We start from the raw sequence: 24,466 nt of genomic DNA on the forward strand, positions 1-24,466 counted from the left end.
ACACCTTTAACTCCAACACTAGTGAAGCAGAGGCAGGCCCATCTTTGAGGCCAGCTACACAGAGACCCTATGTTGAAAAACAAAACAAGCAACCACAACAAAACCATTGGCTATGTCAATGGCCCTTTGCCTCAGTTTCCACTTCTGTAAAATGGGAATAATGGGACTTAACTCTTGAAGTTGTTGGGAATACAGTGAAGAATGTAGAGAGAATAGTATAGAGATAGAAGTGGTCTCTGTGAGGATGGGTGTTTGGGATAGAATCTTGTATCCCCAGCCAGCTTTAAAATCCAGGTACTCCTAGCTCACTGACGGAGGACCAGACTTGTTATGTAAACCAGGCTGGCTTCGAACACATTATTTTTTAAATGCTGATAAAGATAAAGATCTCGCTTTATACATAGCCCAGGTGGCCCTGGAATTCACTATGTAATTCAGGCCAACCTCCAACTTGTGGTGGTCCTCTCAAGTGCTGGGATTTCAGGCTTCTGTGTTTAATCTTGTTGGTTTTGCAGAAAACATCCAAATTTTGTTTACTTTTTTCTCTGTCAGTAGTTACGAGAACACCAGCTAGGTTGTGAAACTGGACCAGGCTTGACATCCAAGGGACCACTTGCCTAGTTTATAGTAAGTGTGCCTCCATGTTCCCAGATTGCAGTGAGGAGGGGTCATTAGTATTTACCACCCAGCCTTGGATTCCCGAGTCTGAATTCTCCCTGGGAACAAAACAAAGAAAAACATTCTGAAGTTTCTTAGGCTCAAGTCTTCCTCAACTGGGGTTGTTGGCTTTTTGTCGCTAAAATTACACAGCGCCTGGCATCCCACAATGATACTTTTCCCCTGTTATCAGGGACTGAACCTAGGACCACGTGCTTAACAACTTTAGCTATGCCCTTAGCTCCTCAATAAGCTTTTTAAATTTTTTTTCCTTTTTCTAAACAGATTTATACTAACTAGTAAACCAGTTTCACACTACCGATGTGCCTCAGTACCTGTAGTCAGCTTAGGTGAGATACTGCACTAGGGCTGGGTTAACAGAATAACTAAATTGCAGATTCAAGATGCCGGGAGAGGGCGCTTTGCAGTCCCTCGCCTCAGACTCTAGTGATGTTCGGCTAGTGAACCAGAGAGTCGGCCCTTAACAGCCTCTTCCTGTTAGCAAGCTTTAGGTCCCAGAGCTGGCCTTCCCCGGGTCCATCTGCCAGCTAATATTTAACCCGGCAGCACTGCGACATTATCCACACAGGGGAAATGGGAGTGGGGGGGCATTATCCCCGCCTTACTCCTGGTGAACCGACCTTCCTAAATCCCTTTCATGTATTAAAAGATCATAAGAACCTAATATGTGTCTTCGTTCAAACCGAAGCACCCATCATGACTACATAATCAGTTAAGAGCACTGACTACGTATCCATTTGATCACCACATCAGGAGCACCAATTATGTGCCTACCTTCACACCAGACCAGGAGCGTGTGCCAAGAGCAGTGCCTGGGGATGGGGATGCCCCATGATCAAGACTCATGTCTTGATGTGGCTCTGGCGCAGACCGAGGCATCAAATGCCGAATAATAACAGATTTCTCCAACCCGGAGTCAGCACTTCACCTACTGGTGATGCTGACTTTGAAGTGCCTTTTCGTTTCCTGAGTTCAAGTCCAACTTCGGATCAGGAGGGCTGTCTTTTTGAACTGAGATTTGTCACCAGACAGGTAAAAAGATATTAGGCGTGGACTCAAGACTCGCCCAAAGAAAACACTAAAGAACGCCAAGTCGGTGCTTCCCAGGAAAAGGTGGGAAACAGCTTGGCTGCGGTGTGCAAGCGTTACTGACTTAATCCACTTTTCAGTGACCAACTCATTGAACTTACTGACGCCAAGTGCGATGACCCCGGCGGCGCTCAGATTAGGGGACCCAGGTTGTCCAGGTGGCTGTCACCAAGATAACGAGATCCTGGATTGGTTGTGGCCAGGCCTTATGCTTATTTCACCAGGAGGGCAACTGAGGTTGAAGACAAGGCAAAGCTGGAAGAGAGAAGCGTGGCCTCGAACCTGTCGGAATTGAAAGGCCTTTGCCTGCGCGGTCCTGGATCTGGACTGGGCGGGGAAATCAGGGCCTTCGGAGAGGCATTTCTATCACCTCCGCAGCAGCCAAGGGCCGCGGGGGCCCTGGCCAAGGTGACCCCGCAGGGGAAGGCGAGGGTCCCCGCCCCTCGCCCGCTGCCGCCGCCTCCATCTTCCCGGTCCTTGGGGCTTTTCCTCCTGGCCGGTGCGCCCGCCCCTCTCCCAGGCTTCCCCAGGGGCGGGATATCTTACCCTGCCCCCCGCCCCCCAGGCCTTGTCCTAGCGCTGCCCTCGGGCTGGGGGGCGGGACCGCGGCAGGCGGGGGTGGGGTGGGGGAGTCGAGGAGGACGCGCGACTCTGCCGCGGCGGGGCTCCCTCCTTCGCTCCCCCTTCCCTCCGGTGCCCGCTCCTGCGGCCGTCCGCTCTCCTCCCCTCCCGGGGCCCAGCCTCCCCCCACCCCCACCCTCCACCCCCCGCGCACGCTCCGTCTGGCAGCTGGCGCTCCGGGCCTGGGGCCGCAGTAGTGAGAGGGGTTTGTAGGGAGGGCGGGAGCGAGCGAGCGAGCCGCGAGGGAGGGAGGGAGGGAGGGAGGGAGGGAGGCCGCCCCCCGCGCCCCTCCTCTTCGCCCTCCTCCAAGGCCGCCAGTCCCTCCTCCCACCCCCTCCCTCCTCTTCTCTCCTCCCTCCCTTGCAAAGACATCCCCGCACAGCCCGGCCGCCGCGGCCACCTTCCCTGCCCCAAGCTGCAGATGTGGCGGAGCGGCCGGGTGCCGCGCGGCGCCAGGGGAGCCCGTGCCCCGTGAGCCTCGCGCCCCGGCCCCCGCCCGCCCCGGCCCTCCCCCTCGCCCGCTCCCCGCTGCCCCAGGACCGCCGGAACCCGCAGCCGGAGCCAGTCAGCCCGGCAGCCGAGGTAGGAAGCCCCCGGGCGTCGCGCCGGGAGGACGCGGGCTGGGCCAGGGACTTGCCTGGTGCGCGGGGCCGCGGAACCCGAGGGTCGCCTCCCCCTCCCGCGTCCGCGCCTTGCTCCGGGCCATTGTGAGCCCTCGCTGAGGCCCCTGCGCTCGCTGGTTTTGCGCTCTCCCTTTCTCACCGGCTCCCTGACTGGGTCCTTCGATCTCACCGTCTTTTTTATCTTTCCTTCCCTCCTTCTGTTTGGGGGCCGAGCTGAACTGTGGCCGGGCCCGGGGCGGGCGCAAACTTCACTGGGGAAGTTGGGCGTCTTCAGTAGGGGTGCTCTGCGAGGTGAGAGGGGGCCACCCGACTCCTGGGTATGAAGTTGTATGGGGCATCTGGCAGCCACCTTTGCTCACCGGTGAGCTTGGGTTATTTGGAAGGTACCCTCCCTTTCTGGGTAAAGTCCTGCTCTCACTACCCTTAACAAGCCTTGGGGGAGGCAGGGAGGAGGCCGTCCCTTGGTTCAGCACCAGGAGTTGGAATACTGTGTAGCGTTTGGTCCACTCCTGAAGGGTGGATGGAAGCAGGTGAGGGACCTGGCAGGATGGAGAGGGTGAGTGATTGCATCCTAAGGATGGGTCTGGAAAAGAGGTGACGAGGCAGGTGCATCCCCCTCCTACCAGGGTGATGCTTGCACCTCCCCGCAGGCCCCCTAGGATGGGGCTGGAATCCAGGCTGGCACCTGGACGCCTTGGCACACTGCCCTACCCAGTGGGGTACTCAGGCCACAGCAGGGCAGCATGCTGCCTGTCTGCCTACCCCGGAGGGCCCGCCCAGCCCAGCCAGAGGGTGGCGGGGAAGCACTGGTTGCAGGGAGTTGCCCAGCCCTGCCCTGGGGCCTGGGAAGCTGGAAGGGATGCTGGGAGGAGCCCTGGGCCCCCAGCCATCACAGCCCAAGATCTTGGCTCTAGAGGGAATGCTTGACACCAAGGGGGCAGTCAGGCTAGCCAGTGGCCCTACCAAGACATGAGCTCCCATGGGTCTGGCCAGGGCTAGGGCCTGCGTCTTGGGCTTTGGTGGCAGGCACCCTGCATGGCTGTCTCCCTGTTGTCCTGGCACCCAGGAAGAAAGGTGGAGTTGAGGCATGGCTAGGGAGACAACTGCTATCTTAGCTAGTTTTCTGAAGCCCCTAGGCTCAGGGAATGTAAAACTGTCCCCTTCAGTGTGCCCAGCTCCCCAGGCCCCGCTCTGGTGGCACAGTACCACAGCTGTCCCAGCCCCAGCCCACACATCCCTCTCTAGTGACCTCAGAGCCCTCTCTCTCTTTTCTTCCCTCTGGGCTCAGGCTGGGCCTCTCAGCTGGCCCTGGCTTGCACTGGGGGAGGGGTCTCCTAAGACACCCTTTGCTGAACTGCAGTCTACCTCATTTCAGGACCCAGTAATATGTCCCTGTCTGCCATCAGTCAAGCAGGAGGCAGTGCCAGGCTGTGGTTTTGTGGGGTGGGGAACCCTTGGAAGTAGCCCTGTGTCTTTAGCCTTTCCCCCCTCCCCCTTCTTTCCGGAGCTACCATTAGTGCTGACCCCCTGACCCCCTATGCCTGCCTGTCCTTCCCTGTCTGTGACCCCTGACCTTTGGTGTTAAATCCCTCCAGCTGGGTCTCTCCAGCCCCAGAGTGACCCTAGCCCAGGCCCCCTGGGGCAATCCAGCTCTTGGCTCTCTATGCGGGGACACCTGCCAGCCCTCCCTCCTAGATTGGGGGTGGGTGGGAAGCCAGACAATGAGTCACCCCACTTCCAGGCACTGCTGCTTTGGGGGTCACTGGCTGTTAAGGGACTTGCTGGATCCAGGACACAATCTGTGTGTAGGGCATATGGGGGAAAGCTCTTGGCCAAGAAATCCTTTTTTTGTGTCTTGGGTTCAAATCTTGGTACAACCATCAGCATTTGAGTGTTGCTTGACCTGACTCTTCCCCTGTCCAGGCCTCAGTTTCCTCATCTGTAAAACTTAGGGTCAGGCAAGGTGAGATAGCTGAGTCCTAAGATGAGGCTGGCCTGTGGGTGGGGGCAGGGAGAAAGGATATGTCCAACAAAAGCCAACTCTCAATTATCCGTGGGTGGAGCCAGCATGAATAACTGGATGCCACAGACATCCCAAAACCTCATTTTAAACAATAGTAGAAACCTCTTTCCGCAAAGCTTTTGTTTCTGAAAAACTCAGCTGCAAAAGGGAACTTGTAGTCATTTCTTCTTTAGCCCTCTTTGCTTAGTGTGAGTGTGAGTGAGGGGCTAGAGGGCAAATTGGACACAAGACAGACAAAAGTCTGCCAGGGCCACTTCTCAGGACCCGGAGGGAAGCTGGACCTCACCTCTGCATCTCAGGCTGTCCTCCAAGGCTGGCTCAGCCTTGGCCCTATGTAGTGGGAGGGTGCACTGGCCACCTAAATTGTTCCAGGGTCTGTGCTGGCTTTGGCGTGGAGGGAAGAATGTGGTTTTCCCATGCACATTTCCGTCTCCCCAGCTGGACTCTCCTGGAATCTGAATTTCCCACTTATGGGAGAGGGCGGTACCAGTGCTGGGCAGGGTTTGGGGCAATCCCAGAATGAGGGAGGAGAAGGGTAACAGCTGTGGCTGGGGGACCAGATGTTGAGGCTGGGGCCTGCAATTCTGCTCTTGGGGAGGCATTTGGGGTGCGCGCACGTGTGTGTGTGTGTGTGTGTGTGTGTGTGTGTGTGTGTGTGCACACGCGCGCGTGCATGTGCTGTGTTGCTCCTGGCTTGATCCCCCTTGGGCCTTGTACCCAGTTGGGAAATTTGGATTCCAGAGGAGAGACTCTCTCAGTCAGGGCTGAGTGAGCCTTTCCCAAGGCTATCCCTGAATCCCTTCACTGGTCACCAATGGTTGTCACTTGGAGGCCATCCTTACTGAGTGGGAGGGCCCTTTCTCTTTTCAAGGATGGTGGGGACCCTATGGCTGGTATGGATGTGTGCTAAGCAATGAGGTACCCTCTCTTATCGGACACAAGGGTCTCTGGGCGGAGACAGAGCATTTGGGTTCTCCAACCTCTGCCTAGAAGTCTCTTCCCTCAGGAGCTGTGGAGCATCCTCACACCAGCCTGAGTTAGAATCCAAGCAGCATATGGAAATTCACCTCTCAGGATAGCAGAGCCAGGTGATGGGCCAGTCATCCATCCCTGGTCCAGCCTGCTGCCAGGGGAGTGTGGACTGGGGCCCCAGCTAGGCCTGTGGGACAGTGTTTTTCTTAGGTGGCTGCAGTGGGCCCCACCCTGGAGAGTTCTAACACAACACACAAGCGTGGCCAGGTTGGGAACTGGGCATTTTCAACAAGCACCTCCACGGCTGTTCACAGGAACAGGATGGAGCCTGCTCTGCTAGTGGTAAGAGGCCATGTTTGCATGACTGTCTGCCTGCCCCCACCTCTATCTTCCACCCTCTCAGAGACAGCCCTCCTACTCACTCTGGCTAATAAAAATGGCACAAGTTCCCCAGTACGGTGTTGAGGGGTAGCGCTGATACCCTCCTAAAATTCCTCCCTGGGAAAACCCCAACCAACATGCCTTCCACTTGCCTGGCTAACTTGACAAAGGGTGTGTGTGTATCCTCACCTGAAATTGCCAAACTTGTGACTGAGACTCATTTATCCCAGTTTGATAGCGAGGAGACTGAGGCTCAGAATGGATAAGGGCCAGTGGGCATGTGGGCATGGGATGGGTATGCCAGCTAGTTTTCTAGTCTGGACATAGCTAGGGCCATGTGCCCTGAGCCCCTTGCTCAGTTTTCCTTTACAGCTGCCTCACCCTGCCTCTCTATGGGAGATGGGAGATGAGAGGTTAGACCTGGCCGTCCTCCCCATTTTTGCCCTGGGGCTTGGAGGCCATCCTCAGAAGGCCTCTAGAAACCTCACTTACATCTGGTTGGTCCCCTAGGAGTCCGGAGATTGAATCTGGGTGACCCTTCTGGCACTGCAGCTGGGACACCTTCCTCTAGGCATCTCCAGGCTGGGCAGACACAGCCCTTGACTGTGGCTGGTCATTCCACATCCCCCAGATTGGAGAGGGAGGTTCTAGTTAGCTGGTGGCTGGGCTGGGAGGGGCGTGAGGGTGGGAATGAGTCTGCTTCGGGAGCAGGGGCTTCCCATCTGCTCCAGATGCCCTCGGTGGGGGATGGGTAAATGGGCTGAGACTCCTCCAGTGCCAGGACTGGGGGTGAGTAAGGGGGACTCCTCGAGTTCTTTGTCTTGGGTGCCTGAGAGATTAGGTAGTATCCACCACAGGAAGGAGTCTGGGCCTCCAAGAGTGAAGTGTAGGTGCCCTAGCAGATGGCTAGGGGAGGGGCTCACATCTAGCCTTGGGTGTCTTCCTCCAGTGGGTAGAAACCCAGCAAAGGCCCTCAGCAGGAGGCTGCTGCGCCTCCTGTCTCAGCCTGGGCTGGGAGCCTGAGGGAAACAGCCCCTCCCGTTAGACAAGGGCTCTATGGGTTCACCATGCTCACTGTCCCCTTGAGGTCCCAGCAGTAAGGCTAGTGGGGGAAAGGGAGGCTCTGAGGTTTGGTGACTCTGAGGTTTGGTGGTCTCTGAATGAGGGGAGGGTAGAAGGGAGCTGGCATTTAGAAAACTCTCTGGTTCTGACCCACGAAATGCTACTTTAGCCTGGAACCTGACCAGTTCCACTCCTAATTCCCAACTCCACTGCCAGTATCTGTGGAAGACTCTGTCCTTTGCCTCCACTGCCCTCTGGATCTGACTGGCACATCCCAGCCTGCTCGAGCTAGTTCTCCCTTGAACCACACTTTTCAGAGCCTACTCGGCCAGGTTACAAAAGCTGTGCAGCCCCTCACTGAGAAAGGTATTGGACCTTTCCTCGTCCTCTTGTTCTGAAGTCCCTCCCTCCCTCCTGAGTGCCCCTAGCCATGTCACTGGGATACCTTACCCTGCTCAGTTCCACAGACCATGGGCCCTCAGGTCGTGGGTCAGGTCAGGTCTGGCAGGGCCCCATCTGGTGGGCATTTCCCTGTGATGATGCTTCTGGATTTGCTTTGTAGTCCAGAGTGTACCCACTAGGCAGAAAGGGATAACTGAGGAAAGAGGAGGGGTAGAGGCCAGGGATTATTCCATGTGCCCACTGGTGTGGCCTGGATCGGTGGGAATCCCAGGAGATGAATCTGAGGAGTGAGTCCTTCCCCACCGACCAGAAATGGGAATATTGTCCCGCCTCTCCGACCCTTGTTCAAGTCTGTACCTAGTCCCAGTGTGTAGGTTCCAAGTGTGTGTCCCAGACAGGAGGAAAAGAGTTCTGTGTCCTAGGTCCTGCTTCCAACATTGACCTTGGATGTCACTTTCCAGCCGTAGGGCACCTGCCACCTCACGTGGATTATAAACACAGTTGAATTCACTTATTCACTCACTCAACAAACATCCATCAGAGACCAAGTGTTTGGGAGAAGAGAAGGTCAGACACAACAGAGCCATGTGAGGAAACAGGTTTGGGTATTGTAGGGGTCCCTGCTCCCATCCCACTCCAGGGCAGCTCCATCCTGCTATAGGGGGAAACTAAAGCCAAAGACTTGCCTCATGCCAAGTCAAGACACATTGGTTTTCCAAACCCATAGCTCAGGGTCTTCACATCTCTGCTCAGTTCAGTTCAGTATGGAAAGAAGATTATTTTCTGGGTCAGCAGGAGCAGGGGAAAGGTCTGCTAGTGTGATCTTCCCTCTGTGTGTGTGTGTGTGTGTGTGTGTGTGTGTGTATGTAGAGGCCAGAAGTTAATCTTCAGTGTATTTCCTTGGAAGCTGATAATATTGTTTTTTGAGAGGTCTCTGATTAGCCTGGGACTCACCAGTTAGGCCGGCTGGAACCCCAGTGTTGCATTATAACAAGCATGTGTCATTAATGCTGGCTTTTTGGTTCTGAGGGTTGAGCTCAGGCCCTTACGCTTGCATAGCAAGCATTTTATCAACTGAGTCATCTCTCTAGCTTTGCGAATCCTTTCTCTTCCTCAGTGGGATTGGAGCTATCCTTTCTCTTCCTCAGTGGGATTGGAGCTGCCCAGGAGCCCCAGGCCTTGCCCACCTCAGGCCTTCCTTCTTGGTAGGAGGTCCTTATGCCCAGAGAAGGCTTGAGGCTGAAGGTCAGGCGGCAGGCAGCAGGACACAGGGCACAGCAAGGGCTAGGCACACTTAATGTGCTTGAGAGTTGGTGACATTGTGGTATTAGTGATGCGTTAACTTGGGTTTAGACCTAGGGCTGGTATGGCGGGCCCCATACCACTGCTGTTGGGCTTGGTGAGTGTCCTGCTGGATACTTGTTCAGGTGGCTTTTGAGGCCGGGGCTGAGAGGATATATCCCAGAAGACATGTCAGACAGAGGAGGGGCTTGGGGGAAGTGATAACTGCAGGAGAATATGGGTAGCTGTCTACTTGATAAGTAACCCTCAGGCTTTTGGGGAGGTAAGGATCCTACGAAAGGAGAGGCTAAGGAGAGGAGGCTCTGAGCCTGAGGGGCGGGTGATGCTCTTCTGTGTAGAGCACTCTATGGCTCCCCAGTGCCCCACAGCTTTAGGTCCAGTCTCTCTGAGAAGCCTCTCCCTTTGCTGCCTTGTCCTAGGCTGTTTGGGGGCCACACCTTGGGTCCTTGCTGCAACCTTAGGCTCAGGGAGACTACTTTGGAGAGAGGTGTTGAATCTCAACCAGTCTCCCTATTTACAAGCTGTGACCTTGACAGTGGACTGTAACTTAGAGATGGGGAGACCAGCACTTCATTCACAGGTGGCAGGGTAAGATGGGACATAGGAGGCCTGTAGGTTTGTCTCTGGCCAGGGAGGACTTGGTCCCCTTGTCCCCAGACTTTTTTTTTTTTTTTTTTGGTTTTCCGAGAGAGGGTTTTTCTGTGTAGCCCTGGCTGTCTTGGACCTCACTCTGTAGACCAGGCTGGCCCGGGACTCAGAAATCCGCCTGCCTCTGCCTCCCAAGTGCTGGGATCAAAGGCGTGCACCACCACCGCCCAGCTGTCCCCAGACTTCTTCGTCCCCTGGGCCACTTTGACTTTTCAGAGCAAATGTAGGCTTAAGGAAATGTGAGAAAGCCCAGAGTGGGAGAGGCTCAGAGAGAGGGCTATCTTCTTTTCTTGCTGTCCATTTTGAGACAGGATCTTACTGTGTCACCCACAGTGGCTTTGGGCTCACTCTATAGTCCAGAATTTGTAATCCCCCTGCCTCATCCTCCCAAGTACCTGGCAGTGTAGGCAGCTCCCAGGTTTGCTTTGTGTCCCCATGGCCTTATCAGATCTGCCCCTCCCAACCCTTAGCAGAGCTGTGTGCCCCTGACACTGCTTTCCGGCTGTAACTGAGCGACCTTCAGGCCCTGTTCCATCTGATTTATCCTGGACCCCAGCCGGTGCTGGAATGCATAAATGAAGTGGGAGGGAAGGGCCAAAGTCCAGAGCCTGCCTTCACCCCCTGCTGTTGGGTTGGCAGGTGTGGTTGTTCACAGTGGATGGCGGGTGTCTGTCCGGAGGAGGTGAGAGGGGGGTCACATGTGTGGAGCCTCCTGATGTGTTCATGAAATGGCTGGGCTTGGCTTGGGAAGTGAAGTTTTCTTGCTTTTGTGGATTGGTCGCCCATACTTATCTGGTCTCCTGAGTAGCAGCAGCACCATCCATTGACGCCAAGGGCAGGCCTCTGCTGCTGTGCACAAGGGTAAAACACACTCTGCTTGTCCACCGACACTGAAAGACTGGCCAGTGCCTGCGCTGGCCTCAGAGCACTGCACCCCTCCCAACCCCCCCAACAGCCACGCAGCAGCTTAGTGGGTTGGTTGGTTGTCTTAGTGGGTTGGTTAGTTGTCTTAGTGGGTTGGTTAGTTGTCTTAGTGGGTTGGTTGGTTGTCTTTTGGTGTTTGTGTAGCCTTGGCTGTCCTGGAACTTTGTAGACCAGGCTGGCCTGGAATTCACAGACATCAGCCTGCCTGCCTCTGCCTGCCAAGTGCTGGGATTAAAGGTGTGTGCCACCACCTCCTGGCTGGCTTTTTGTTTCTTGTGACAGAATCTCACTATGTTGCCCATGCTGACCATGAACTTCTGATCCCCCTGCCTCCACTTCCTGAGTGTTGGGGTTACAGGCCTTTGCCACCATGCCTGGTTTGTGCAGGGACAGAAATTGGAGCCTTGTGTTTGCTAGGCAAGCATGTTACCAGAAGAGCCCCTTACTCAGAACGGTTCTGCCTGTGCTCGATCTTGCTGGGTCTGTGCCTCTAACTGCCCACCCCTCCCAGGGATTGCAGTGGCCGGCCTTGCCCAGCCCTGCGTCCTTCCCTTCTCACCCAGCAGGCTGTGTGGGGGCTGCTTGGCCTGCTTGCCTCTGGCTGAGGCCCAGGTGCAGGCCCCATACCCTCCCCCCCAAAGCTGGGCAGACAGGAAAATACCAGACATAGTTGTGCAAAGGTGGCTGCAGGCGGGCAGGCAGCAGGAGGTGGGGGCCTGAGAAGGGGGCCCAGAACATTTGGAGGCCTCTGGACCAGACAGACCTTGCAGCTGGAGGGCCACATGTTTGCACGAGTGCTTGTGGGTGTCAGGGTTCTCAGGGCTCTGTTAACCCAACCTCCTGGTCTGGGACAAGGACAGGCCTATGGTGGGGCTGGTGAGGGGTGCAGAAGGAGTAAACCTCCTGGTCTTTAAGTTTCAGCTCTGGAAGACCTTGGTAGAGTCTCTGTGTAGGTCACCCCAGCCTAGGGCAGAAATGAGGACCCTCAGGGCTACGAGTTACTGGCATCTCCCATGTGGCTGCCTCTAGGCCAAGGCTTGTCCTCTAGGATGTCCTGAGTATCTAGGCTCATACTGTGGTGCTTGAGTTACCAGTGAAGAAACTGTCCTGTGGAGGCTTAGACAGTGACTGGGACCTGTCAGGAGCCACGTAGCCAGGGGAGGTTACAGCCAGGTAGTTTGCTGGCTTTGTTCAATGAACTTGCAGTGGTCAGGTTCTCTGCAGGCTGTGTCCTCAGGGGTGGCTCAGCCAGTTCCCAGTCCCCAGTCCCCAGTGCTCTTTAGCAGAGAAGAGTTCATAGCTGGACTGGTTGTCTAGGGACATTTGAGTTTCTAGTGAGGTGGTGTGAATAGGCCAGGTGCCCCCCCTTGGGACTGGGAGGGAGCTACACATAGTCATGGCTTTCCAGGGAAAGCGGACTCCAGTCCCTTCCAGGACAGTGGCCTTGGCCCCTTTCCTAGGCCTAGGAGGCTTCTGGCTTCTACACCCTCCTTCCAGGGCCTCTTTGTGCTGTCAGGCTCTGCAGGGGGCTCCCCCCCAGAGGGTACCCTCCCAACTCTGTGGTCACTGAACAGGACAGCAGAGGCTCTGGAAGCGGTACAGGCCAGCCACAGTTCTGGTTTGCAGTGAGAGTTTAATGTTTGTACGCAGGGAGGAACAGGGAGAACCAGACCTCAGGACTGTTCTTATAGGCTAGGGACCGCAGCAGGGGTGACAGGATGATTTTACTTTACAGTGCTTACTGTGTGTCTAGCTCTGTTCTATATGTTTTTTTGTTTTTTTTAAAGATTTATTTATTTATTATATGTAAGTACACTGTAGCTGTCTTCAGACACTCCAGAAGAGGGCACCAGATCTTGTTACGGATGGTTGTGAGCCACCATGTGGTTGCTGGGATTTGAACTCTGGACCTTCAGAAGAGCAGTCGGGTGCTCTTACCCACTGAGCCATCTCACCAGCCCTGTTCTATATGTTGAACATTACATCCCAACTTAGGGAAGGGGAGAAGGGGGTCAGGGAACGACAGGAAGTAGCAGAGTGGGGTTAAGGCTCCATGTGGTCCGACCCGTTAGAACCCTGCCTGCCCTGCCGCCTGGTTGGGAAGGGCCCTGAGAGGTCCTTCCTTGCCGTTGCCCTCCAGTCTCCCTCACTGGGCGGCCAAGGAGGGTGGGGCTTTTGGCCAGAGTAGGGAGCACAGGCGGTTTCCAGGAATGTGGGGTTATGGGCCGGCTGCTTTGGCCAAGTGTTGCTGCCCTCAGCTCTCCCAGCCTTCTGGTGGCCCCCAGTCCCCTCGTCCCCTCCAGTGCCTACCATTGCCTGCCCTGCCGCCTTTCTTGGGTTCTGTACCTCCTTATCCCTCCATAAACCCTCTGAGTGGGGAGGCAGTAACCAACCTAAGACAAGTCCAGGGACACAAGTGGGGCTGATAACAAACCCTGTGACCCAGGACAGGTCACTCTCCCGAACCTCAGTTTCTGCATCTATAAAGTGGGATGAAGTGTCACCTGCTATGACAGGTGCTGGTATGATGGACTATCAGCCTCTGGCTGGTGCAGTCACTGACATGGTGGTCTTGCCAAAGGAGACCAGGGACTCAGTTTTAATGTGTGTGTGTGTGTGTGTGTGTGTAACTGTGAAGCTAGCCTTGAATTACTAATCTAATTGCCTCCATCTCCCAAGTGAGCATGACTGACTGTGTGGAGAGGTGCATCTTGGGCCACTGTCCCCAAGTTCTAGGCTGGTTTTGCTATAGTTAACTAAATGTGCAGTTTCAAGACTACCACTGGTGAAATGGGAATGTTCATCATATTAGTGATACATACGGCTGTGGGTTGTGGGGACAGTCCGCCTTTGCTGAGGTCCTTGTTGAAGGTAGACCTCCCTCTGGAAGGGAGGAATACCCCAGCAGGAATTTGTCCCCTTCTCTTAGCTTGGTGTCTTTGAAGCTTAGTTTCCCCAAGAGGGAGGGATGGCGGTCCATATTGGTCTATAGGGGGACTGGTGACCTGCAGGAGCTGCAGCTGGGGACCGTCTGCACGCAGGGTCTGCTGGGCGCACAATAGCAGTCATTGTCTTGGCATGGCTGGCTGGAGGCGCCCAGCCCACCCTCAGGGTGACCCCCGCCCGGGTTGTGGGAGGGTTGTCTCCACCCCTGCCACCCCGGTGGTCTCTGCGCGCTTCCTCCCTCACTGCTGCTTCCTCCAGCTCCCTCTGCTCTAATTAGTTCCTTTTGCAGCTGGAAGAGCCTCCAGGGCTGGCCCAGCACCGTTGGGGTTGCTGCTGCGGGTTCCCTTCACAGCCCTTGCAGGTGGGTGTGTCACGGGACACACCTAGCCTACCAGGAGTGAGTGCTACAAACCATGGCCTTTGGTCCCTGATCACAGCCCTGCAGCCCAGGGTGAGAGTCACTCAGCCATCTGACTAGTAGGAAAACAGGCACCGGTGGTTTCTCCGGCAAGTTTTTCAGGCGGGTGCACTCCCTATCCCTTGGTATTGTACCCACGAGAGAGGGTGGTATCCCGTCCCTTTGGACCAGTAAGTTCCGGAGACCCACTGGTTCCAGATATCCTGAACTGTAAGGGCAAGCTGTTGCTGGACCTTAGCTAAGGAGGTGATGGCTTCATTTTTCCTAGGATCATGGCCTGCCATTGTCCTTGTTCCAGGCATTTAAGTCTAGCTGGAGAGCTGAGCTGCAGAGGCAGTTAGAAGAATGGGGGACCTGCCTTTCTCCTGCTCCTTTCACCTAGCTCTAGGACAAAACCAAGCTGAAGTCAGATAGGCTGCTGCTGGCTGGGAGTAGGAGTGAAGAGGTCTTTGAGGTTGGCCATGGTCAAAGCATGAGTGGGGTCATAGGCCATCTGTTCCCTGGGGGTGGAGGATCTAGCAGGACTCTGCGGCATCTCCTTCCTCCTTTCTCAGGAGGAGTGCAGAGCCTGGGCTGGATCCTGGCTTCCAAGAATGATCCCTACCTCCCTGGACAGAACCAAGGGACAGGAAGTGAAGGAGTGTCCCTGGAGACTGGATCTGCTGATGGTGGGGGTGGGGCAGTCATTGGCGTCCCCTTTCCTGCTCTGGGTGCTGGCCTCCTCACCCAGGGAGATGGACCCTAGGTGAACGCTGTGCTGTTCCCTGGAGGTCCTCAGAACCAGATGGCAGATCAGAGGCTCCTCCTAGGCTCCCTCTGGTGGGAGGACATGAGACAGGAGCAGGTGCCAAAGGCTACTGCTTGGTTGGCACTGTGACTGAGAGCCAGTGCTTGACTCTCTAGCTCAGGCGCCCTGCCAGGGGTCTTTTCTCCATGGTGGGTGGTGGGGACAGAGAAACCTGTGGCTTTGGGCCAGACGAGGGACCAGGCCACCAGCCCTTCCTGGCTCCTGAATTCTTAATCAGCATAAATATTTACTTCCTTCCTCCCCTTCCAGGCTCCCAGCATAGAGGAGCTTCAGGGAGGTTGGACTGAGCCTGGGTCTAAAAATAAACAGGTAGAGACAGACAGACAGACAGATTTAACGGGCTACAGGTCAGGCAGAGGGCAGCCTTTGCTTAGACAGGAATGGATGAGCAGGTCTAACTAAGGCCATCACTGTCACCCACTCACCTACATGGGTCTGGGACTCCCAAGAGTCCCAGGTGCTCTGGTCACCAGGGTGTCAGTGAGCATCTCTGGTCCAAGCATGGTCTGAGCAGTAACAAGTGCATCTGACAGCCTCAGTGGGGACAAGTTACAGACCTGAATCTCACAATAAACAGGCTTCCTGTGCTCTGATGCTGCAGCCCTGTGTGCCCAGATTCCATGTAACCACATGTAGTGGGAGCTGGAGATACATCCTTACAAGCAGGATTGCAGGCCAAGGAAGGGAGCACGCTGTGTACTGGGGAATGCCACTGAAGCTTGGAGTTTGAGGGCATAAGAGGGACGCAAGGGAGGACCAGGTAGGAGAAGCTGCCCTAGAGCCTTGGCCTGGAGAACAGATGGGAGGAACACAGTGAGTGACTGTCCTCTCTGCCATCTCTGCCCCATGTAAGGGCACAAGGTCTTACAAGCCCCCGAGGACACACTCAGCTGCTCCAGGTATTTTCCAGGTTTTTCCTTCCATGCTCACTCTGTATTAAATACATAGTAGAGTCTCTTAGTGTGGGTGTTCAGTAAAAAGATTTTTGCAATGTGACAGTCTACACAAACAAAGGCCAGAGAAACAAGTGGGAGGTCTCTCGAGGGCGGAAGGTGAGGTGTTTGGTGTGGAAGGGCTGGCCTTGTGCTGTGAAGACCCCTCAGTTGCACGAGAGGAGAGCCGCAGTATGAAATTTTAAGAATGTTACCACTAGCTTTTTCTACCTACTGTCTGTCCTTTGCTGGTCCTGCAGAACAGGTCTGGCCACAGTCCTCAGCTGCCCCCTGGTGGCAGCCAAAGCTCACTGGCCCTGGTTTTTGTCACAGCCCCTTCTTACCTGAGAGGTTCAGTCTGAAGAGCCTTGCCTGGGACCACCCCTCAGGCTGCTTTCCTTGGTGGTGATAGTCCCCTGCCCTGAACGGGCATTTCTGGCACGTTTAGTAAGTGCTTAACTGGTCACCAAGGACTACCACCTGCATTTTGGAGGATGTTTGCTGCTCCTGGCCTCCTTTTAGGTCTCCAGATTCAGACTGGCAGGCCTCCTAAGCGTAACTTCCCATTCTATCAGAAGCAACGGTTGGGGCTTAGCCAGCTAGTTTCTGGGAGATGTAGCTTCAAGTCTGGCCATTCTGCCAGACTGTGAGTTCTGCGTGATTGGGGGCAATCTCTAACACTCCCATGATTAAATAGAGACTATAAACTTGGCTTATCCCAAAAGGCTCATAGGGAGTGGCAGTGGAATGTAATTTGATTCTCCAGGATACCAGTAAGCCAGGCCATTTAGGCTGTCCTCTCTACTCCTCTGCTCCCAGAAGTTTCAGTGGGTATAGCTGAAAGAGAAACCTAAGGCTACAATGTAACTGCATGACCTCTCCTGCAGGTTCCTGCCTCAAGACCAGTTGGGTACATCTTTGACACTCCCTCCCACCATGCACTCCTTGGACGAGCCCCTCGACCTAAAGCTGAGCATCACCAAGCTCCGAGCGGCAAGAGAGAAGAGAGAAAGGACACTGGGTGTGGTCCGGCATCATGCTTTGCATCGGGAGCTGGGCCTGGTGGATGATAGCCCCACCCCTGGCTCCCCAGGCTCTCCACCACCAGGTACTTCCCCGGTCAGCTGGGCCTCAGGTGGGACTGCTCCATGTGTGTCCAACAGGAAGGAGCTTACAGGTTCCAGCTGAGAGCGCCACCGGCATGCGTGTCCATTCATCCTTTAAGTGGATGAGATCTGCTTAATTTCACACGGCATGCAGGCATGCATGCAGAACTAGCTCCAACCGAACAAAGCCTATGGAAGGATCTGGAAAGACGTGGGAGGGGAGCGGGCAAAGCTAAAGTCCCGAGACTGTAGCTGTGGGCTCTGAGGTTATTCTATGCATGGGTGGTGGTTGAGGATAGCCATGCAGATGTGTCTTAGAGCTGCTTTGTGCCCACACCTGGGGGGTGTGCCACACCTCATCTCTTTAACCTTCCGAGAACCAGTTTACCATGTGCTTGAGGTGGAAGTCAGTCAGCTCATGTAGTATGAATATCTTAATAAATCTCAGTGCAGGATCCTTCCCACCTTACACCGTTTACATTCCCCAACAAAAGCCACGCACACAGCCTCAAGCAGCACAATAGCAGGGCCTAACCTCCATGCTGCTGGAATCACCTCCCACCCAGAACTCCGAGTTCCTGCTTAGTAGTTTCTGTGTCCATCTTGGCTGCTCTTGACCCAACTGAGCAGCCCTCTGCACCACGTTCTCTTGGCTCCTTTACATGGCGGCCCCGCTTTTCCCTCCTGCAGTCTTCTTCCATGGCCTCTCACTCTCCTCTCCTCTCCTGCACACTTCCTAAGGCATGGCAGCCTTAGGCAGCCTTCTCTCTCCTCCTCATGAAACCTAACCCCCACCCCTCTCTCCTCCCCAACTATTGACTGCTGGCATCTTTATTTACCATTCAGAATTAACTGGGGGCAGGGTCCTAGAAGCTATGTGCAGACAGTTTTGAAGAACCCAAATTAGCATTTGAATACAAGCAGCTACAAACTTATCCCAATTTTCCCATTTTATAGAAGGGAACATGGAGGCAGAATATTATAGGGAGTAGGGTAGTCTTGTGTTTCAGTTCCAGTTCTGCTGTTTATCCCATGTGGGAGGTAGGTCTCATCTGTAAGATGGGTATTTATAATTTTCTTCTTTGTTGTTGAGATAATCTTGTGTAGTGTAGGCTGCCTCAGCCTCTTGGGTGCTGTGATTACAGGTATAAACACCACAGTATAAAGTCAGTTTCCTGTTTGTGGCAGCCAGCTCTCTTGGTGAAGGTCAGACAAGATGATGTCATCTCTGTGACTGTGCTAGCTGTTCCTTGGATGTCTGGGGTCCCAGAGGAGTTGGAGTTGGAGGTGGTGACAGGGATCCAGAGGTGGTGGGACTTGGTCCACCAAGATGCTGGCTGGCTTCTCTGAAATATGATCTCCTTCAGGTTTCCTGCTGAACCCCAAATTCCCTGAGAAGGTGGACGGACGCTTTTCTGCAGCCCCCTTGGTGGACCTCAGCTTGTCACCACCCTCTGGACTGGACTCTCCCAATGGCAGCAGCTCCCTGTCTCCTGAACGCCAGGGCAATGGGGACTTGCCCCCACTGCCTACTGCTGTGGTAAGAAAGGGAAGGTTTGCTGGGCGTGGTGGCGCACGCCTTTAATCTCAGCACTTGGGAGGCAGAAGCAGGTGGATTTCTGAGTTCGAGGCCAGCCTGGTCTACAGAGTGAGTTCCAGGACAGGCAGGGCTACACAGAGAAACCCAAAAAAGAAAGGGAAGGTTCTAGAGAGGGCTCCTTGACAAGTGTCCCCAAATTAGGTGGTTTAAAACAAGAGAAAGGAATTCTCTCAATTCTACAAACTAACAAGTAAAGATGGTGAGAGAGCTGCGCTCCCTAGAAGATTCCAAGGGAAATTCACTCCTTGCTGTTGTAGATTTTGTAATCCTTAGCATTTGTTCCCAGGCTGGTAACTGCATCCCATGTCTCTGCCTACATCTTTCAGCTGGCCCTTCCCCCTGTGTGTGTATGTCTGTGTCCAGGCCTCGCTCCTCTTTGTCATAAAGACAGGAGAGGATCAACTTACCCCGTCACCTAGGACAAACTGTTTCCAAACAAGCTCACATGTGGACACCATGAATCAGTACTTCTGTTCGTCTTTTGAGCTGATTTTTTTGTTGTTGTTGTTTTGTTTTGTCTTTTTGGGTTTTTTGTTTTTGTTTTTGAGGCAGGGTCTCTTTACCTAGCCCTGGAACTTTCTGTAGACTTGGCTGGCCTTAAGATCTACCTGCCTTTGCCTTTCAAGTGCTAGGATTTAAAGGCATGTGACATGTTGATAGAATTTAACACTGTCTACAGGAGAGCAAAAATGGGGGGTGTCTGGGTCTGCCGATGGGGGCACTAACCCGCTCCTGTCTTTACTCCTTAGGATTTCCAGCCACTTCGCTATTTGGATGGTGTCCCCAGTTCCTTCCAGTTCTTCTTGCCCCTGGGTTCTGGTGGGGCTCTGCACCTACCTGCTTCCTCCTTCCTTCCTCCCCCCAAGGACAAGTGCCTCTCACCAGAGCTGCCCCTGGCCAAGCAGCTGGTGTGTCGATGGGCCAAGGTGAGTGGGGGCTGGGAAAGTGGTGGGGCCTGGGCCAGCACCCTACTTGGGCTCAGAACCCTGCCTGGCCCCACAGTGTAACCAGCTCTTTGAGCTCCTCCAAGACCTGGTTGACCATGTCAACGACCATCATGTCAAGCCTGAACAGGATGCTCGATACTGCTGTCATTGGGAGGGCTGCGCCCGCCATGGCCGTGGCTTCAATGCCAGGTGAGGAAGCAGGGTGAGGGGAGAAGGGAGGGGCTGGGTTCCCACTGAGCTGAGTGTGCCCCCTGGGCTCTTCCTGGAGCAGGTACAAGATGCTCATTCACATCCGGACACACACCAACGAGAAGCCGCACCGATGCCCCACCTGTAACAAGAGCTTCTCCCGCCTGGAGAACCTGAAGATCCACAACCGCTCCCACACAGGTGAGCCTCTTGTGGAGGGGCAGGGGACTGCAGGGAGGGCCCGGAAAGAGGAACAAATCCATTGTTCACACCCTGTTCCCCTTGTTTGAGATAGGGTTTCTTGTAGCCCTGACTGGCTTCTAACTCTGTAGCCAATGATGACCATGGACTGACAATCTTCCTGCCTTCGTCTCCAAGTGTTGGGATTACAGGCATGGCTTTCACATCACCTTGATGTCACTTGCTGGGGACCACACCTTACAAGGAACCACCTTCCGGTAGACGGACTGGGCCTGCTCCTCCTCACTGTCCCCTGAGCCCTGCAGAACCATACACACCATCTTAAGTTACTCAAGCACTACATTAAAAGGAGAAAAGCCGGGCACAGTAGCATACACCTTTAATCTCAGTATTTGGGAGTCAGAGGCAGGAGGACCTCTGTGAGTTCAAGGCCTGCCTGGTGTATATATATAGCAAGTTTCAGGCCAGCCAGGGATACACAGAGAAACCCTGTCTTAAAAAACCCAAACCAAACCAAAAAACAAAACAAAACAAAAAAAACCCCACAAAATTTAAAAAAGCAGTACGAGATAGGTGAAATTAATTATAACTATATTCTATGAAACCCGATATATAAATATGCATGTGTATATATGTATGAGTGTGTGTGTGTACACATTTAAATAATGCCAGCAAACCAAGGAATGGAGATGAATGTCTGTACTCCCAAATGATTGGGAACTTGAAGCAGGAAGATCAACACAATGACACCCTATCTTAAAAACAGAAAAAGAATGCCGAGTGTGGTGGTGCATGCCTTTAATCCCAGTACTCTACTCGGGAGGCAGAAGCAGGTGGATTTCTGAGTTCGAAGCCAGCCTGGTCTACAAAGTGAGTGAGTTCCAGGACAGCCAGGGCTATACAGAGAAACCCTGTCTACAAAACAAAACAAAACAAAAAACCAAAACAGAAAAAGAAACAATGACCAAAACAAGAGATCTAGCATGTGTTAACCTCACAGCATCTCCTTGTGGACCCAGCTCCATTTCAAAGGCTGAGTAGCTCCAGGTGGTTCCTGTGCTGGCCAGCATAGTGACTCTGTGATCTAAGCCATGCATGGTGCACTGTAATCCCAGCACTCAGGAGGCAGGCAGATGTCTGAGTTTGAGACTAGTCTGATCTACAGATCTGGTTCTAGGATAGCCAGGGCTACACAGAGAAACCATATCTCCAGAAAGAAAACTGTGAGCCATTCTGAGTAAGCCCACACAAGAAAGCCAAGCAGCCGGTGGACCTTACCTGTATGGGTACACTCTTCAAGGTCAGGTTCTGCCTAACAGTGTTCACAGGCTTTACAGCAAAGGACCTGAAGGGTGCACAGCCAGGAGGCCCCCCGCATAGCTGCAGCTTCCTCAGGTTGTTTTCTGCCTGTTGCCCTTAGTTGGGTCAGTCTGCTTCAGGAGCTCTGGTCCTGGGAGAGGCAAGGGAATAGTGAAAGATCTGGCAGTTGCCAGCACTCAGTGCAACCCATCCTTATAGGTGAGAAGCCCTACGTCTGCCCCTATGAGGGCTGCAACAAGCGTTACTCCAACTCCAGTGACCGCTTCAAGCACACCCGTACCCACTACGTAGACAAGCCCTACTACTGCAAGATGCCCGGCTGTCACAAGCGTTACACGGACCCCAGTTCACTGCGCAAACACATCAAGGCCCATGGCCACTTTGTGTCACATGAGCAGCAGGAGCTCCTGCAGCTGCGCCCACCCCCTAAACCACCACTGCCCACCCCTGACGGTGGCTCCTATGTCAGCGGGGCTCAGATCATCATCCCGAACCCTGCTGCCCTTTTTGGAGGCCCCAGTCTGCCTGGCCTGCCCTTACCTCTACCTCCTGGCCCCCTTGACCTCAGTGCTCTGGCCTGTGGCAATGGTGGAGGTGGGGGTGGGGGTATTGGCCCTGGGCTGCCAGGCTCTGTTCTGCCCCTCAATCTGGCCAAGAACCCGCTGTTGCCCTCACCCTTTGGGGCTGGTGGACTAGGCCTGCCTGTGGTCTCTCTCCTGGGTGGCTCTGCCGGTAGCAAGGCCGAGGGGGAGAAGGGTCGTGGGTCAGTGCCTGCCAGGGTCCTGGGCCTGGAAGACCACAAGACCCCCCTGGAAAGGACGGAGCGCAGCCGCTCCCGGCCAAGCCCTGATGGACTCCCTTTGCTCCCAGGCACTGTATTGGACCTGTCCACAGGCAACTCAGCAGCCAGCAGTCCAGAGGTGTTAACTCCTGGCTGGGTGGTCATTCCACCAGGGTCTGTGCTGCTCAAACCAGCTGTGGTAAACTGAAACTGGGCAACCCATCTACCAGCTGTGACAGCCCAGCCACCTACCGTGGGCTCATCCCCCGACGAACAGAAACTCTTCTGCGAAATAGCAATAATATCCTACTGCCCCAGGGCCAAGCTGCAGCCCCAGACAAGCTGGGTGGCAAGGTGGCAAGGATGGTGCTAGAAGGTCTGTGCTGGCCTCCTGGCTCCAAAGTGAGGACTTGGCTTGGACCTGCTGTCCAAGAAGAGCCATTCTCTTGGGTGCTAAGGCCTCAATCACTTCCACTTCCCTAGTCCATAGTCTGGGTGAGGCCTTTGCCTGTCCTCCCAGGACGCTCAGTCCTGCCTCTTGCTCTGGTGTGTTCCTCTCTATGGCCAGCCTGGCTGGGCAGGGTTCCAGTCCTCCCTGCCTTACCTGCTTGTCAACTAGGAGCCCCCAGTGATCATAGATAGGCCCACACTTGGGAATTCCTTAGACCCCTTTCCCTCTGGTCCACCTCTAGAGGGAGAGCAAGACAGACACTGCTGCCTTCTCCTGCCTGCTGCTATGACAAGGTGCTTCTCTGCTTGCTTAGCAGAGAAGCCTGCTCTGCCAGCACTTCTCTTTCCTGCCAGAATTAGCACTGCCAGAGGGTTGGCAATACTTTCCAAAGAGGAGGGGTAGCTGACCACTCAACCTTCTCCTTGGGGATGTGCAGGCAGGTACAAGGGTCACTGTGCTGACCTGGCCTGGGCAGTGTTACTCTGCAGAAGCTTGTAAGGCACTAGTCTACACCACGTGGGCTCTCAGGCTTGGGATACAGCTACAGGTTCGGGGGCTACCAAGTAATGGGATGCATGGAAGAAGACTCATTGGAAAGCGCTTTCTAGAAAGCACTGACTGAAGCCCCTGCGTGTTAAGGGAGGCTAGGCAGCCAAGCACAGCATTAGCTTGGGAAAAAGCTAGCTAGAGAAAGGCCTGGACATCTGGCAGAGTTCTTTCCAGACTCTAGTTGAACCCGTTTCTTGGTGCTGCCTCTCTTGCCCATGAGCTCTGCCCAAGCCAGCAACCCCAGGGCTTGTGCAACAAGCCAAGGACATTGGAGGACTGTGTGCTCCATAGCTCCAAAAGGCTAGCTGCCCCAGCTTGGGCCTCTTGCTGTCCCCTGTACTATGCTGCAGTGGCTAAGCCCCTCATGTCCCCATCTGTAGAACAAGAGAGCTGCTGAGGTGGTAGTGGGTCCTTGGCTCTGGTTCCTCTGAGCAGTTCTGCCTGGTCTTTTTCTCAGACTGCCTTTCTGTTTCAGAAGGGTCACCCTTCCCTGACCTACCTGACTGCTGGCCTTAGAACCCCAGCCCTGATGGGGCTCTGCTGTGCCGGCTCTCCTTGATGGGGCTGTGAGCAAGTTAAGGAGCTGGTCTCCTACCTTTGGGTCTGCCTAGGATCCAAGCAACTCCTGGCTCTATTAAGGCCCTAGGCCTTAAGTCCCTGGCTGGGGGATTGGGTTTAAGACTCAAGCCAAGGAGAAGAACAGAGCACTGGACATTAGCTCAGCATGTGACTCAAGTGATAGACCAGGCTCAGAAGGGCTGGTTACTTCCTGTCAGTTTGTTGCACATTCCAGGATTCAGTATTTTAACAGGTTCTAAGTGCCTTTCTCTTGTAGCGAATGGTTTTCCTCCTTCTGGCTCCATGGCTGTTAGCATAGAGTTTAAAAAAAGAGAGATAAGCTAATGACTATAACAATATATTCCTCCATGGGAGAGGAAGTTTATACAGAAACAATAAAGTGAGTTGCAAAGATGCACGTGCCAGGGCTTGGGATACCTGCTTTTGTTCATGCCTGGTTGTTGACCTCCCAACTAGAGCTCCCGAAAGCCGTCTGGAGCTTTCACCTCAGTCTGCCACAGGCCACCTTCATTGTGAAAGTGATCCGAAGGCCTCCTATGTGGGACTAGAAGGGTAGGTAGTAAGGGACAAGTGGATAGAGGTTATTCTGAAGGTCATATCACAAGGTTCAGGTCTTGGTCTGTCAATGCCTGTTTGTTGATCAACACCTTGGTCCAAAGCAAGAAGCTAACCAAAGCTGCTTCCTAGCTACACACAAACATTCTGAGCAATCTACTGAGCACTATCCAATCCTAGCTGGAAGTTTCGGGGCTAGTACTTCTTATCCTTAGGGAAGGCAGGGGCAGACCCTTAGGCTTCCTCAGGACCGTGGTAGGATACATAGGTGGGAACAAGTAGCTGTTCACCAACATTCCATCCCCAAGGCTGTAAAGTTGGCTACCTCCTAACTCCATCGCAGCCTAAAGTAGGCAGTG

At 54.3% G+C, this 24,466-nt stretch overlaps 1 protein-coding gene across 3 annotated transcripts; it reads left to right on the forward strand.

The window, feature by feature from the left end:
- Nucleotides 1-2,747: 2,747 nt before the first annotated feature.
- On the forward strand, nt 2,748-24,404 carry Glis2 (GLIS family zinc finger 2). Of its 3 annotated transcripts, none has more exons than XM_021184976.2 (7): nt 2,748-2,970; nt 16,717-16,937; nt 18,303-18,475; nt 19,285-19,461; nt 19,538-19,671; nt 19,754-19,872; nt 21,391-24,404. In XM_021184976.2, exons 2-7 carry the CDS (start codon nt 16,766-16,768, stop codon nt 22,179-22,181), a joined length of 1,566 nt encoding a protein of 521 aa, XP_021040635.1. In that variant the 5' UTR covers nt 2,748-2,970; nt 16,717-16,765; the 3' UTR covers nt 22,182-24,404. The 3 variants fall into 3 exon arrangements, with proteins under 3 accessions (XP_021040635.1, XP_029326096.1, XP_029326095.1); XM_029470236.1 differs by lacking the exon at nt 2,748-2,970 and adding an exon at nt 13,985-14,032; XM_029470235.1 differs by lacking the exon at nt 2,748-2,970 and adding an exon at nt 15,112-15,796.
- The last annotated feature ends 62 nt before the right edge of the window (nt 24,405-24,466 follow it).

This window comes from Mus caroli, chromosome 16 (genome assembly GCF_900094665.2).
Source record: "Mus caroli chromosome 16, CAROLI_EIJ_v1.1, whole genome shotgun sequence".
Classification (NCBI taxonomy): Eukaryota; Metazoa; Chordata; class Mammalia; order Rodentia; family Muridae; genus Mus; species Mus caroli.

Excerpts from the sequence above, each read along its gene's own strand:
- Glis2 (XM_021184976.2), top strand. The coding sequence starts at position 16,766 with ATGCACTCCTTGGACGAGCCCCTCGACCTAAAGCTGAGCATCACCAAG. Across the intron at positions 16,938-18,302 it reads CCCAGGCTCTCCACCACCAG|GTTTCCTGCTGAACCCCAAA; the intron begins GTACTTCCCCGG and ends GATCTCCTTCAG. Across the intron at positions 18,476-19,284 it reads CCCCACTGCCTACTGCTGTG|GATTTCCAGCCACTTCGCTA; the intron begins GTAAGAAAGGGA and ends TTTACTCCTTAG.